This window comes from Drosophila biarmipes, chromosome 2R, assembly GCF_025231255.1.
Source record: "Drosophila biarmipes strain raj3 chromosome 2R, RU_DBia_V1.1, whole genome shotgun sequence".
NCBI lineage: Eukaryota > Metazoa > Arthropoda > Insecta > Diptera > Drosophilidae > Drosophila > Drosophila biarmipes.
Window position 1 is genome coordinate 15,338,785 of NC_066615.1, and position 13,544 is coordinate 15,352,328.

A 13,544-nucleotide genomic window follows, 5' to 3' on the forward strand; every position below is an offset into this window, starting at 1 on the left:
GTATCGATAGTCGCTGCCAACTTTTAAAAATCCTATTATTTACAGTGCTTCCGTTGAATTTGTGATAATAAGAATAAGCTGAAGGTATATTAACAAAGTTAGTTTATAAATATTTTGCTTGGAACAGTTGCAATCAATTTTAAATAGTAGGCCACCCTGTGTGGGAAAGCGGCCGGTGCAACAATCTGGCAACACTGACTTTCACATCGACTAAGCCGGTCACACTAATTGCCAAAAAAAAAACGCGCGCGGCGTGTTTTTGCGAACAAACAAATTCGGCAAATCGCTGGTCGTTGCCTACAATAAATGTTATTAAATACTAGTAATCAAGAAGCAACCAACCGTCATGGGAATTCTGGGCTTATCAAAGCTCATTGCGGATCTGGCGCCACAGGCCATTCGCGAAAGTGAGATGAAGAACTTCTTCGGTGAGCCGATACACTTTGGTTAAATATAGAATTTATTTAAATTTATTTCCTTAACCCGAAAGGTCGCAAGGTGGCCATCGATGCCAGTATGTGCCTGTACCAGTTCCTCATCGCGGTGCGCTCGGAGGGAGCCCAGTTGGCCACCGTGAACGGGGATCCTACGTCCCACTTGATGGGCATGTTCTACCGCACCATCCGCCTGCTGGACAATGGCATCAAGCCCGTCTATGTTTTCGATGGCAAGCCGCCAGATCTCAAGTCCGGGGAGCTGGCCAAGCGTGCCGAGCGGCGGGAGGAGGCGGAAAAGGCCCTGAAAGCGGCCACCGACGCGGGAGATGATGCCGGAATCGAGAAATTCAACCGCAGATTGGTCCGGGTGACCAAGGAGCACGCCAACGAGGCCAAGGAGCTGCTCAAACTGATGGGTGTGCCCTATGTGGAGGCGCCCTGCGAGGCGGAGGCCCAGTGTGCTGCTCTTGTGAAGGCGGGAAAGGTCTACGCCACAGCCACGGAGGATATGGATGCCCTCACCTTTGGCTCCACGAAACTTCTGCGGTATCTTACCTACAGCGAGGCGCGCAAGATGCCCGTCAAGGAGTTCAGCTACGAGAAGCTGTTGGAAGGTCTATCCATCAACAGCCGGGAGTTCATCGATCTGTGCATCCTGCTGGGCTGCGATTACTGCGAGAGCATCAAGGGCATTGGGCCAAAGCGAGCCATCGAGCTGATCAACAACTACAGGGATATTGAGACCATTCTGGATAACCTGGACACCAGCAAGTACACAGTGCCCGAGAACTGGAACTACAAGGTGGCGCGGGAACTGTTCATCGAACCAGAGGTGGCCAACGCCGAGGCCATCGATCTGAAGTGGGTCGAGCCGGACGAGGAGGGTCTGGTCAAGTTCCTCTGCGGCGACCGGCAGTTCAGCGAGGAGCGCGTTCGCAACGGCGCCAAGAAGCTGATGAAATCCAAACAGGGCCAGACCCAGGTGCGTCTTGATAGCTTCTTTAAGACCCTGCCCAGCACTCCGAATGCCGCCAACGCCGCCAAACGGAAGGCCGAGGAGGCCAAGAAGAGCGCCAACAACAAGAAGGCCAAAACCAGCGGAGGCGGCGGCGGCCGTGGCAGGCGACCCAAGTAGTTTCTTCAGTTTATGAAAAAACGTACAATTCTTTAATTTTAACTTAACCTTATTTAAAGCCTATGCATACAATAAAAACTACATCTTTGAGCTTAAGGCTAGTTGGTCTGCTTGTGGGCGCGGGTGAGGTTGGGATTATGGATTATGGATATTGGATTTTCAGTTAGAGTTTGGACTGTGTGGGGCTGCGACTACAGCAAATACTGTTTGGCCAGGGCGCGCAGGAATCGAGATTTGCGCACCATGGCGCATTCCCGTTTGATCTCCTCGTTGTTGTTCGCATTCAGCTCCAGCGTGCCCATCATAGAGATCTGTTTCGGGAGGGAGATGGGTAAATAAACTCTTAAATCTTAACGTGGAGGAATGCCTACCGCTTCAAGTTTCCGGCTGTGTTCGCCTCTTTTCGCGTGTAGATTGACGATGAACTCGAGCAGCGTGGTATCCCAAATGCAGCTGTAATACGCATCCATGGCATCCGTGAAGTTCGACGATTTCTCGCTGAGATTCTTGAACACAATGCCGTAGTCGATCTCATCGAGGAACTGACACAGAACGGTGGCCTGCATGTGGCAGCCGAGATTGGCGGCACATCGAATCATCTTGCGAATGACATAGTCGTCGGCCACATTCCTTTGCAGCGGCATGGTGCAGTAATCCGTGCCAGTGACCAGGGCATTTACATAGCAGCGCATGGCGGATTCATTATTGCCGATCGCCAGGTCCAGATCGCCTTTCATCTTCAGCCAGGAAATGGTCTGGGGATAGTAGGACAAGGCCTCGGAAAGAAGCCATTGCAGGGTCTCACAGACGCTTCTCAAACTGTAGCTGATGGGGCTGGAAAGTGGATTTAAACGCGGTTATCTTTAAGAAGTTACTATTTCTTACTATTGCCCATCTACTCACTTGTTGATGCTGGTGGGCCACAGCTGCATGTACTCGCAGCTTAGATCATGGTTGGGGTCGTCTTTGAGTATGTTGTGTATCTTGCCTATCATGGAGATGGCCAGACCGAAGATGCTCTGGTGGCGTACACGCTGCAAGAAGGCCTGCAGGGAGCTTATACCGCCAACTCCTGAGGAGCCGCGCTTCGGGACGTTGAGGAACATGCTTAGCATCAGTTCCCAGGCATCGCGACACACCTTTTTGGGGCCTTTCATCTTCTCCATCTCGATGAAGGTGGCAGCGAAGGCTAGGGGCAGTTCCAAAGGTCCCGCCCGCTTGTCCAGGTAAAGGAGTGGTGCGAATTCCGTGAGGTTAAGCAACATGATCGCGCAGCTTTCCAGGATGTCCGGGCGCGGGATGATCGAATCACCCGCCTGCAGGGCTCCCAAACATTGCTTGCATCGACCTCCCAGGGACTGCAGATCTAGGGGCTTCTGGTGCCACTCCTCCAGAGATTGTGTTATCTGGATGTGCAGAATCTCCCAGGTGAGAAGCTTGCACATAAGCTGGACATTGGCCGCAATCTCTTGACGCTGCGTTTCCGACTTCAGAACACTCAGCATGGAAACTGCATCGATGTAGTTGCCCCTTGTGGCCAATTCCCGCGCCTTGCCCAGCAGAACATAGCTGAAGTCTTGTAGAAAGCTCACCGGCATGGCCATAATAAGAGTCTTCAGAGGTTGCGGCACGTCCCAACTTGGGTTAATGGCCCACAAAGGTTTGCCAGGCGCTGTGCCACAAAGTTTCACCAGCAAAACCCTCACTGTGTTGGCATTGGTGCAGCTGATCAGTTGACGCTCCAGAGCTCCCACATCCACACGACTAACTAGAAAAAGGGGAAGGTCAATTTAGATCATTTGTGAACAAGTAGGACTAGATTTTCTTACTCTTGGAGTGGCACATCCAGTCGGAGAGCGAGGCCAGCGAGTTGGTGGGCACCGGCGGCGCCGCCTGCAGCATCTGCTCGTCTAGATCCTGCAGTTCATCGGCCGAGAAGATTCCGAATCCCCGAACCGTTTGCAGCAGTTGTCGCGACTGCCCGGCCTGGTGCAGCAAACAGTCGATAAGGAAATGCTTAAGAGCCGCCTGTTCCTTAAAGCTGCAGTGCGGCAGCACCTCCTGCAGAGCCTCCACCAGCGGCGGTAGGCAGTCCAATTCTCTGTACTTTTCGAAGTACTCCACGCTGCCGAAGATGCTGCCCCACTCAAAGATGTTGCGCACCACATTCAAAGCGGCCACCTGCAATTGGAGCTGAACTGTTTCCTTCAGTAGACCCGTGGAGAGGGAGCCCTCAATATCCAGTTCTAGTTGCCGCCGACTCATCAGAGGGATCTCCCGCGCTTTGTTGTCCAATCGCAAGATGGGAACAATGTCTGCGTAGTTGTTGAGCAGCGATTGCTGGAACTTTTCCAACAGTGTTTGCTCCTGGGCGCTGATTCCACACGCTTGGAGTAGGCCCTCCAGTTCCGTCGCTCGTATGTGGCAGAAATATAGTGTTGTCTGTGGCGGGATGGCCTGCAGATTGGTATTGCAGGCGGCGGCTGCTTCCCGGGCCAAAACATACTGCTTGGTGTACAGGTAATATTGCGCCAGCTCATAGTGCAGCTGGGCCCTCAGCTCCTGGGGTGTAATCAGGTGCATAAGGTCGTAGTTCTGGCCAGTGCCCAGATCATCACACTGCAGGGTAACAAAGCTGTCGTAGTGGAACACGTAGAAGGGCTTTGCCGAGGCGCAGAGCTGCTGTAAATACTCGATGGATGGTTGAGTGGGGGAGTCCAGAAACTGCTGCAGTTGGTCCACAGTTTGGTACCTGAAATGGGAATTTTTAGAGAGGACTTGTCAGGTTAGGTTACCGGCATCTTACATGGTATTTGGAGGACGTGGCGTTTTGAGGGCCTGCTCCTTGATCAGTTGCAGTCGCAGCAGCAGGCGGTGGTATATTGTCAAGGCAAATCTCGCGGCTCTGTCGTTGCCAGCAGTGGCTGTAAGGGATTACGGAGGTTAAAGAGGGATTACGGAGGTTAAGGAGTAACTTACAAATCTTAAGGTCACTGGGCAGGGGAATACTCAATGGGCAGCCGTAGCTAATGGTGCACAGATCGCGCAGCAGGGCCAGCTGCATAATGACAGGCAGGTTCTTCTCTAGCGCATCCAGGTCCCATTTCAGCCAAGTGGCCACCTTGAGTTCCAGGATCTTGAGCGCCAGCTGTTTCCGGGTCAACTGCAGGCCATTCTCCGCGGGCCTTTGGGGACTATGGGGCATGCCCACTCCCCCAGAGGCATTGGGAGCTGTGGGCGGCGTGGCACCACCAACCACGCCGGGAATGGGTCCCGAATTGGGAGGTGCCTGGTTCAAGCTCTGCAAATCGCTGCCGGGCGTCACCACCGATGCCATCGCTGTGTCCGGCGTCATGCTGATGAACTGCATGATCAGTTCCATGGCACTGGGCTCTGTAAGTGTGGAGGAAGCATGAAAATCTCCAGTTGTCGGCCAGATTCCACAAGTGATTCGCGCTTACCGGGATGCGGGCACTGCAGGTGGTGCGTAATCTTGTGCGGATCGAGCAGGAACTCGAACCACAGCACCGTTTCGGCGGCCAGAGGCACTGGCTTCGGCTTGAGCGGATCGTCCATGCTATTCCCTGCCAAAATTCATTCAATCAAAACAAAAATTAAAGAATGGCGAAGGGAGACCAGCTGGCTGGTTGTCCAATCGATGTTTCGATAGTTCGATTCATGATATCGATTGACTTATGGGCCGAGATGCACCTTACGTATCGATATTGGCTATCGATTAATTACGGGTCTGCTCTGAATAACCGGAAACGGAAGTGCATGATTGACAATGCATTTAGGTAAATCTGCAAAATATAGAATTCGAACGATATTTGTTGTTACAAGGCAAGACAAATGTTTTAATTTTGAAAAGAATTCGTTTTACATTGATAGTCTTTATTTTTTGGGACACTTTTGGTTATTTTGCATCCTTATACTGTGACCGTCAGAGCTTTAAATGGTAGTCCGGAAATGCATTTTTGTTTCACAAGTTTAAAAATACCTTTTACAAAGCTCCACTTAAACACTTTTAACTGTTTTTTAAAAATCATAAAATCAAATCATTTTTCAAAAATCTTTTGATACATAAGTAAATTGTAAATTGTAATGTAAAAAATTAGTAATTTGTAAATTGTAATAAGTAAATCGTATTTATAAAAAAATATTTTAGTAATAAGCATTCAATTCTTTACTGGCTTGTGTAGGTTTGAGTTATAATAGTTAGGATAAAATTCGTATAAGCTTCAAAGCTTTTAATGCAATGTTTGCAGTTAATTGAATCGCCCTGTATTCATGCTATTAATGCTGACACATATTTTATTTATTTCTCTGATTTTAGAACCTTTATTTTATGCAGCATCTAATTACTAAATTCGACCTTTTTATGTGTCTTTGTAGAGCTGACATATTTTTATTTCATTTATGCCCCTTTGGATGTCATAAAATTCTAATTTATATCGCCTTTGCACATAAATCGATGGAACTTAACACACGAAAAAACGATCAAAGGGGAGTATATAATCATTTCATACTGCCTAAGACAGTTTCTGTTGTTGTTCATTTAAAAACAGCTTGAAAAAACTATTCTGGTAATTTATGCAAATATTTATGTTTGTTGAATATTGAGTCAGGTGCTCTGAAGCTGGACTATCTCTCTTTTTCTGCTTGATTCCGTTGTCGACACTGGGAAAAATGTATCACAACTTAATGTTTATGATAAATGGCTTTAAATATTCCCGTCAACTATTTTTCGCAGTGTGCTTCTCCCAATTTTAAAAGCCGTCTTATGGTGAACTTTATGAGCATTTCTCGACTCCATAATCTGAATCTTAAAAATATTTAACGTTCAATCAGGTGATTTTATGCAAATTACATGTTTCCACTTAATACATATGCATATGTGTGTTTATGGCATTTTTCATCTGCTTTTGAAGGTTTGTTGTTATTGGGCTGAATATTGGGCTCGTCAAGGCTTCTAGAAAACAGAACCAACAGTATATAATTTTAAAATAAAAATATATTTTATTTCTGGGGTCAAGACGTGCGATAATCTTTATACTTTGTTGTCTCGCCATTTTTGCTATAACTATGCAATAAATAACGCAGCAAAAGACTTAATTTTCAAATGCTTTTTCGTATAAGAATCGGTACAAATCTTTTTTAGTTGCCTTCTTGCGGAGGAAAATGGGGACAGGAAAAGGGTGTGGAGGTGGCCCATAAAAACGTCAAATGCGTAAACGTATTATTCCGATTTTCGTGTTAATATCGTCATAAATTTTAATAATAAATTGACATCGAAAAAGAATAAACCTTTGGCTAAAATTAGCTTTCTCCTTGAAGTCTGGGGGGAATTTTCTCTCTACCTATATAGTTATTCATTCATGGTTTTTTTAGGCACCTAATATTCCTGCGGAATGATCCGATCTATTTATTCAATAGTTTCGAATCAGCGAAATTGGTTATCTCGTTCAGGGTTAAAGTTGCCCCCGAGGAATGCGTTTGTTTTGACGATTCGACTTGGGACTAATGGTAAACGTTCGCTAAGTCATTGCTTAATAACACTGATTAGACGGCTGATTTGGAAACCGAGTCACCCGGGTTATCGTTTAGTTTAGAAATCACTCGAACAGACTCGGATCAGTTGCGTTTCCACACAAGGTATCAGGAAATTTTTTAGGCTGATAATGGGGTATTTAGGAAGTGTTCCTTCAGTCGCTTGCCTACAACAAAAAAAACACCCAAAAACAGATCTAAATTAGTTGCCAAGGGAAATGCCAGAGGTTGGAGTCTGTTAAATATTTGCATAATATGCCATACTTTGCTCACAAATTAATGTAAATTTTGGTACGGCTAGTGGAACACCTCTGGTCGTAGAAAACCAGAAATCTCTTAGAGTTAGTGAGGCTCAAACAAACCGAAAAGAGGGAAACAAAGGCAGAAAACAGCTTTTCGAAGTCTATTGATTGGGTCGTAAATTTGTTTGGTTTTTTGGGGGTTTCTGGCGCGTCTTTTGTCGGGCTCATTTGCATTTTATGCAGGTTGATGTTGAGCTCGTGCCATTCACAAACATCGATACACACAGGCCCAGGTATTTATGGCTTTGGCCTAGCTATCATTCAATAATCTCCGCATAACTAAGCTGACCCAGAGAAATTCTCCATTGTTCGGGAGGCTTCTTCGATGTTCGATGTTGTGTGAAGACTTCCAAATGAATGCGCTCTAATACGATCTCTCTGCGAAGCCAAGTTGTCACTCAAAAAATATGTATCATGAGAAAAACATATTTGAAATGGTCCCGTGACTTGCGATTACGCAGGAAAGCCACTTACACACTTTTAAAAGGTGGTTAAAATGGTCAAGATCAACACTTTTAAAGGGGTCTTGAAAAAATAATGGACGTTTAGCCAGCTTAGTTTAGAAACCCTGGAAAAATTTAAAATTTAGACAAATTGTAATTAGGGTAATTTAGTTCTTGCATTTATTTCCAATGAAGTATATTCGGTTTAGTGTATCGCCCGCAACCCTATTTTTTCCCATCCTGTATTATCTAAAACATTTTCGTGTGTTCCCTACTATTTTCTCTTCTTGATGTTATTAATAATGCCATAAATTAACTAAATTCATTGCTATTGCTAAATCTTTTTACGTACGCACCGCGACACCACGAAGAAAAAATATCAACGAAAAATACAAAACTAAAATTAAAGGAATGGGGAAAAGTTTCGAAATGTGTTTTCTGGCCGAAAGAATTCGTGTCTGTCGTCTGCTGGCAGGCGGGATGGAAACAACGACACGAAAATCTTTCAGCAGCAGTTGACACGGCCGGACGGACACCGCGGACACCTACGCAACTCTTCGTAAAGTCGGGGCTGGGGCTGCTGTGGTTCGGAGAACATCTCCCCAACTGAAAATTAATGAAAATTGTGGCGAGCTTTTCGGCCGCCGTGTCGCCGCTGATGGCTGCTGAAATAATGCAAAACCGAATGTTTGGAAATTCTCCCCCTAATTTCGAGACACGTTTATAAGAAGGTGCCACCCATCCAACCGAACGAGAAATACTCTGAATTTATTAGCTAAAAAACAAGTGCTACACAGTTTTTTTAGTTCTCTTGTGAGTTTCAGAACTCTATTCTATCCTACATTATATTTTTAAATGTATTTTTAAAGTATTTCCTTCTTTCCATCAATATGCAAATATAGAAAAGTAGGCAAACCCACAATTTGAATAAAATTATATCAGTGAAAAATATTAAAACAGATACTTTAGTAGATTTATTAAGTTTTAGAACACTTGAAGACCCTGAGTTATCCATCCTGACGTTAAAGATAAACCTATTGTACCCCACTGACCAGACGAACATAAATAGAATATCTTTGTCGCCGCCATGGTTTCCTTCGTACGTGTTCTTTGGAAAAGAATTTCAAAATGTGATGGCATTATTTTAGGATTTCATCGCTGTCGCCACAATGAGAGTTGTTAAATATCCGAGAACAGAAAGTCATGCCACGGATTGCGCCGGGCTGTTTATTGGAATCATTTGCCACGTAATGGCTTCAATGGAGCGTTTTCCATTTTTGAGAAATGGGACAAATGTGTCACTGAGATGTGTCCCCAAAAATTCTAAAGAATTTACGCGGAAATGTGGATCAATAGACCGAAAAAAACTGTCAGCGAGTTTAAGAAATAACAGATCAAAGTATTTTCTCCAAACCCACATACTATACTAATTTAGAAAATACCTTTAAGATAAATGGAAGTGGATAGCTGAAAACCACTCACACTCAATGAATTTCCATTCATTGAAAGTTTCTTTGGAACCGAATGCTTTTTGTTGATCTTGATGGTGATGACGATCATCTTCAGATTGCCAGTCACTTGAGTCGGTTTTACCGTTTGCGGCATCATTAATAGCGCCAAAATACACCTTGCCAAACAAAATCGAATTCGGAGAGCAAAAGACTCCGACGATCGTGTCTTTTGATGGCCCAGCAATGACACACATTTGTCAAAACGGGTTCACTTCAAAAGATCCCGCGAGAAAGGGAAGGAAGACGGCAGGGAGCGAGAGAGAGGGGTAGTCGCACAATGAAAGAGATGGCTGATGAAGGTGCAAGACGAGATGGCAAGGCGACAGGCTAGAGACAAATGTGCGGGTCATCAATTGTCAAATGCCAAACAGGAGGTGATCGTATTGAAAATTTTAAAGCACCAACACGCAGAAAAAATATTCAATAATAAGCATTGCGATGTCATTTTTTGACACCAGGTTCCATTCAAAAGAATCGATACATCCGTTTTTTGTCTGTACATATTTTACAGTTTAATGTAAAGTAACATAGTAAAAAATATAAATAAAATTTAAAAAAATAAGAAATAATTTCACTCACAGTGAAATTGGTAATAGTCCATACACAAGTCTTTTAGCATAACTTTGACACATTTTTGTTCCGTGTAGAGAGATCTTCCGAACCCAACCTGATGGATTTCCCGCTGATGGTGTGGAAATGGTTGCACAATTCTTGCTCTCTCGCCATACATCACCATCATCCATCCAAATCCATCGCCGTTCCCCACCATTTCAGCTTCTTGGCCTTGTTAAGTCACGAGTATCGGTTTTTTTTTATTTCTGGGAGCCTTCAAGTTTTTCGATTGTTCTGTTCGCTTTTTGTTTGCGAGCAAATATTACGCTAGACCCTGAGACTGGGTACCAACTACAATCCATTTAACTCGGATCCAAACCACCCGAAAACAGCTGGGAGCGAACAAACGAAGGAGCCAACTCATTTATTTATTCTTTATTGAAACAGTTGGTTGCAGACTGTTCTGTTCATTTCCCTCAAGTTAACTTGGCAGCCAATGAACCTGTTCGATCAGAATTTTCTTTCCATAATTTATCTTTTACGATGGGACATATTTTTCCTACACATGCTTCTTTGATCATCCATATAGTTTAAATATTACTGACATTAATGATGTCTTTGCTTGGATTCCCTTCAAAATACAGGGCCTTCTTTGGTGAACCAGCCATCCTAAAATTAATGTTTGGGCATTCAAAGGCTTCAACTGTCTAGATATAATAAATTAAAATAAATGCTCTTAGTTTTTTCCACTTATTGGTTGAAGATTGCTTACTTCCATTTTCAAAAACACGCTGGTTAGGAATGTATAACTTTCGAATATAACCTTGGAATGTATAACTTTGACCCTCTGCAAGGGTATAAAAATGTTGTGTACAAAAATTTGTTAGCCCACAAAAGAGACCAAGATTTTTATAATATCATTATCTTAGTCTTATCTTTAGAATGCGAACTTCTATTTATAAGTATACTCAACTCAAACTATTATGCCCCCTATTGAACAATCTGCAAAGTTTCTTTCTAGCATTTTGTACAGCAACATTTTCTTTTCTTTCTTTTACAACTCTTGCAGATATGAAAGAAAGGTGCTTTAACTCGGCATCTTGAATTGCTGCAATTTGGTTTATTATAATTAGACCTATAATGGTAATCTGTTAAAAGAAAGCTAGCAGTGATCATGTGATGAATGATGCCTATATAAGTCGAAACAAAGATCTAATAACGAGTAGTTGCAGAAAGTTACTAGGGAGAAAACTTCATTATGTACGATTCTCGGGCTATTAAGTGCTCCTACATAAGCTCAGGAGCGATTCAGGTACGGTGCAAAGGACCCAATGATCTAGGACCTGAGTGGATTCCTTTGAAGGAGGATTGGAGCAATATCTGGTGCACTTTGTCCGAGGAATATAGGCTTGACTTTGCGAATCGGATCTGGGACTTTAAAACGCGCGATACCGATGTATTTTTGGTGTCATCTGCGAAGACAGGGTCAACTTGGATGCTGGAGCTGACCTGGCTTTTGTTAAATAGTCTTGATTATCAGAAAGCTCAGCAAAGTCATGGTATGATGCGCAGTCCCTATCTTGAGTGAGTACTTCAAAAATCAGTTAAATATTTGGTCATTTACTGCCTTTGTTATCGCTTCCCTTGAATTCAGGCATTCTGGAGTTGACGCTGAGTGGAAAGCCGATTCTATAGATGCTTGTGATAAAATGCCAGACAATCCTAGGCTGATCAAGTCCCATTTACCAGCGCAGCTGCTGCCCCGAGAAATTTGGACTCATGGGCGTAAAACTATATATGTGGCTCGCAACCCGAAAGACGTCTTAGTATCCACATATCACTTCTTTACTGACATAAAGTATTCTAAGTGTAGTATTGACGAATTCGTAAATGACTTCATCGCCGATAAGACTCCATTTGCCACGTACTGAGCGCACATGATAGCCTTTTACAGGATGCGCAACGAGAAGAACATTTTCTTTGTAACCTACGAGGAGATGAAAAGAGACCTCAAGGATGTGGTAAGGAGACTTTCGCGTTTTTTGGAATGCAATGATTTGAGCAAGAGCGAAATGGAAAAACTATTGAACCACCTAAGTTTTAAGAGCATGAAAGGTAAGTAAGCGCGGAAGAATTTAAAACTTCAAGTTTATGAAACTCTCTTATTTTAGAAAGCCATTTTGGAAACCACAAACATTTTATAAAGAGTTTTCGTGAAACTTCCGATAATTTTGAGTAAGTCCTTATTTCCATTGAGGAAAATAAAGATATAATTTTTATATTTTTTAACAATAGATTTCTTCGTCGTGGTATTATTGGCTCATACAAAGACGAGCTGAGTTCTGAAAACGCTGAAAAAATTAATAACAAGTCACGCATCTTTTTCGAGAAATATGGAATCAGAGAATCGGATATATTTGGTGTTGTGTAGTTTGAAGAAATCATTTCATTTACGCAAGCAAAAATAAAATTGACAAATTAATAATGCACAGTCATAAGGATGAAGCTCTTGAAATAATTTGTAAGGTTTTAGTTTTTCCTGGATATAATATGGATTTAATGGATGTATCTTCTTTAATTTATTAATTTCCAAAATACATTTTTTAGGAAATTTGTTATATCTTTTTGATAAGCTAGAACATTAAAACTGCATTTCAAGTATTTCTTTTCCGTAGAACTTTGAAATTGGACTGAGGGAAAAGAGATTGTGGCCATAGTTTAACTTGTTTCAAGCCCAACCAAAGCTGTTAAAGGCCAGGTTTAATGTCCCGTTCGTGGCAATAAATAGAAATCAAGACGAAAACTTTCCCAGTCATGCGTTGTCCGTTAAAAATTTAAATAAAACTTGGGCTGACAAAAGAGCAGGTAGGAACAGGTAGTAAAAGCAGCCACTCCCCCCACCCTGGCCCGTCGGTCGCCTTATGAATATGTTTGCAGGGAGAGCCGCACTTATTAGTCTGTTAGTCTGTCTGCACTTAAATAAATCCTTCAGCAGGCTCGTCAGAAACTGTTTACCATGAAGAGCGTAAGTGGATTTGACAACTGTCAACTGGTTGGTGGTGTCTCCTCGGTGGATCTGGCCGTGGCTGTGTCTCTGGCTGCCTTTCGCATGCTAATGACTTCGGCATAGGGACTGGGTTACGGGCGGGGGTACTCTGGGGGACATGTTGCACTTGCCACTTGACATTCCTGTCCTTGTCTCCGCTTAGTTCCTTGGCTTCTTTCGCCCGGCAAACCCGTCATAATTTGTATTTTCCCCATTGAAATCCAATAACGATGCGTGCAGGAAAACAGGATTTAGATAACCGGAACTAACCTGTTCTTACTATGATCCTGTTTCTTCAGAAAAATACTTTAATCCTTTAAGCACCTAATTTATCTGCTGATCAGCTTGATTTATCTGTATATTTCTGTAGATATTCAACCTAATTATTTCGTAATTGCAAAGTGTTTGAATGGGTTTTATATAATATTTAAAGATTTTTCTTGTTTATACAAACTATACTGTACTCTATACTAAAAATATAATATACTACAAATTTACTATACTAAAATGATATTTTTAGGGATTCTTCTTCCCAAATAATGATGGTGAAATCGGAGTTATCTGAGGT

General features: G+C 43.1%; 3 protein-coding genes across 5 annotated transcripts; 2 read left to right on the forward strand and 1 right to left on the reverse strand.

The window, feature by feature from the left end:
- Positions 1 to 202: 202 nt before the first annotated feature.
- Positions 203 to 1,668, forward strand: LOC108036607 (flap endonuclease 1). The gene is made up of 2 exons (XM_017112868.3): positions 203 to 428; positions 491 to 1,668. The coding sequence occupies exons 1-2, from the start codon at positions 347 to 349 to the stop codon at positions 1,570 to 1,572; spliced, it is 1,164 nt and encodes a 387-aa protein (XP_016968357.1). The 5' UTR covers positions 203 to 346; the 3' UTR covers positions 1,573 to 1,668.
- On the reverse strand, positions 1,582 to 5,223 carry LOC108036606 (integrator complex subunit 8). The gene is made up of 7 exons (XM_017112867.3): positions 5,034 to 5,223; positions 4,552 to 4,965; positions 4,379 to 4,496; positions 3,402 to 4,324; positions 2,476 to 3,340; positions 1,944 to 2,406; positions 1,582 to 1,883 (listed from the first exon to the last, which is right to left on the reverse strand). The coding sequence occupies exons 1-7, from the start codon at positions 5,146 to 5,148 to the stop codon at positions 1,764 to 1,766; spliced, it is 3,018 nt and encodes a 1,005-aa protein (XP_016968356.1). The 5' UTR covers positions 5,149 to 5,223; the 3' UTR covers positions 1,582 to 1,763.
- Positions 5,224 to 7,196: 1,973 nt separating this feature from the next.
- Positions 7,197 to 12,468, forward strand: LOC108036262 (amine sulfotransferase). Of its 3 annotated transcripts, none has more exons than XM_050887546.1 (4): positions 7,197 to 7,227; positions 11,000 to 12,045; positions 12,102 to 12,165; positions 12,226 to 12,468. In XM_050887546.1, the coding sequence occupies exons 2-4, from the start codon at positions 11,868 to 11,870 to the stop codon at positions 12,359 to 12,361; spliced, it is 378 nt and encodes a 125-aa protein (XP_050743503.1). In that variant the 5' UTR covers positions 7,197 to 7,227; positions 11,000 to 11,867; the 3' UTR covers positions 12,362 to 12,468. The 3 variants fall into 3 exon arrangements, 2 of the variants coding, with proteins under 2 accessions (XP_050743503.1, XP_050743504.1); XR_007763983.1 differs by lacking the exon at positions 7,197 to 7,227 and having other exon boundaries at positions 11,010 to 11,514; positions 11,585 to 12,045; XM_050887547.1 differs by lacking the exon at positions 7,197 to 7,227 and having other exon boundaries at positions 11,497 to 11,514; positions 11,685 to 12,045.
- Positions 12,469 to 13,544: the final 1,076 nt, after the last annotated feature.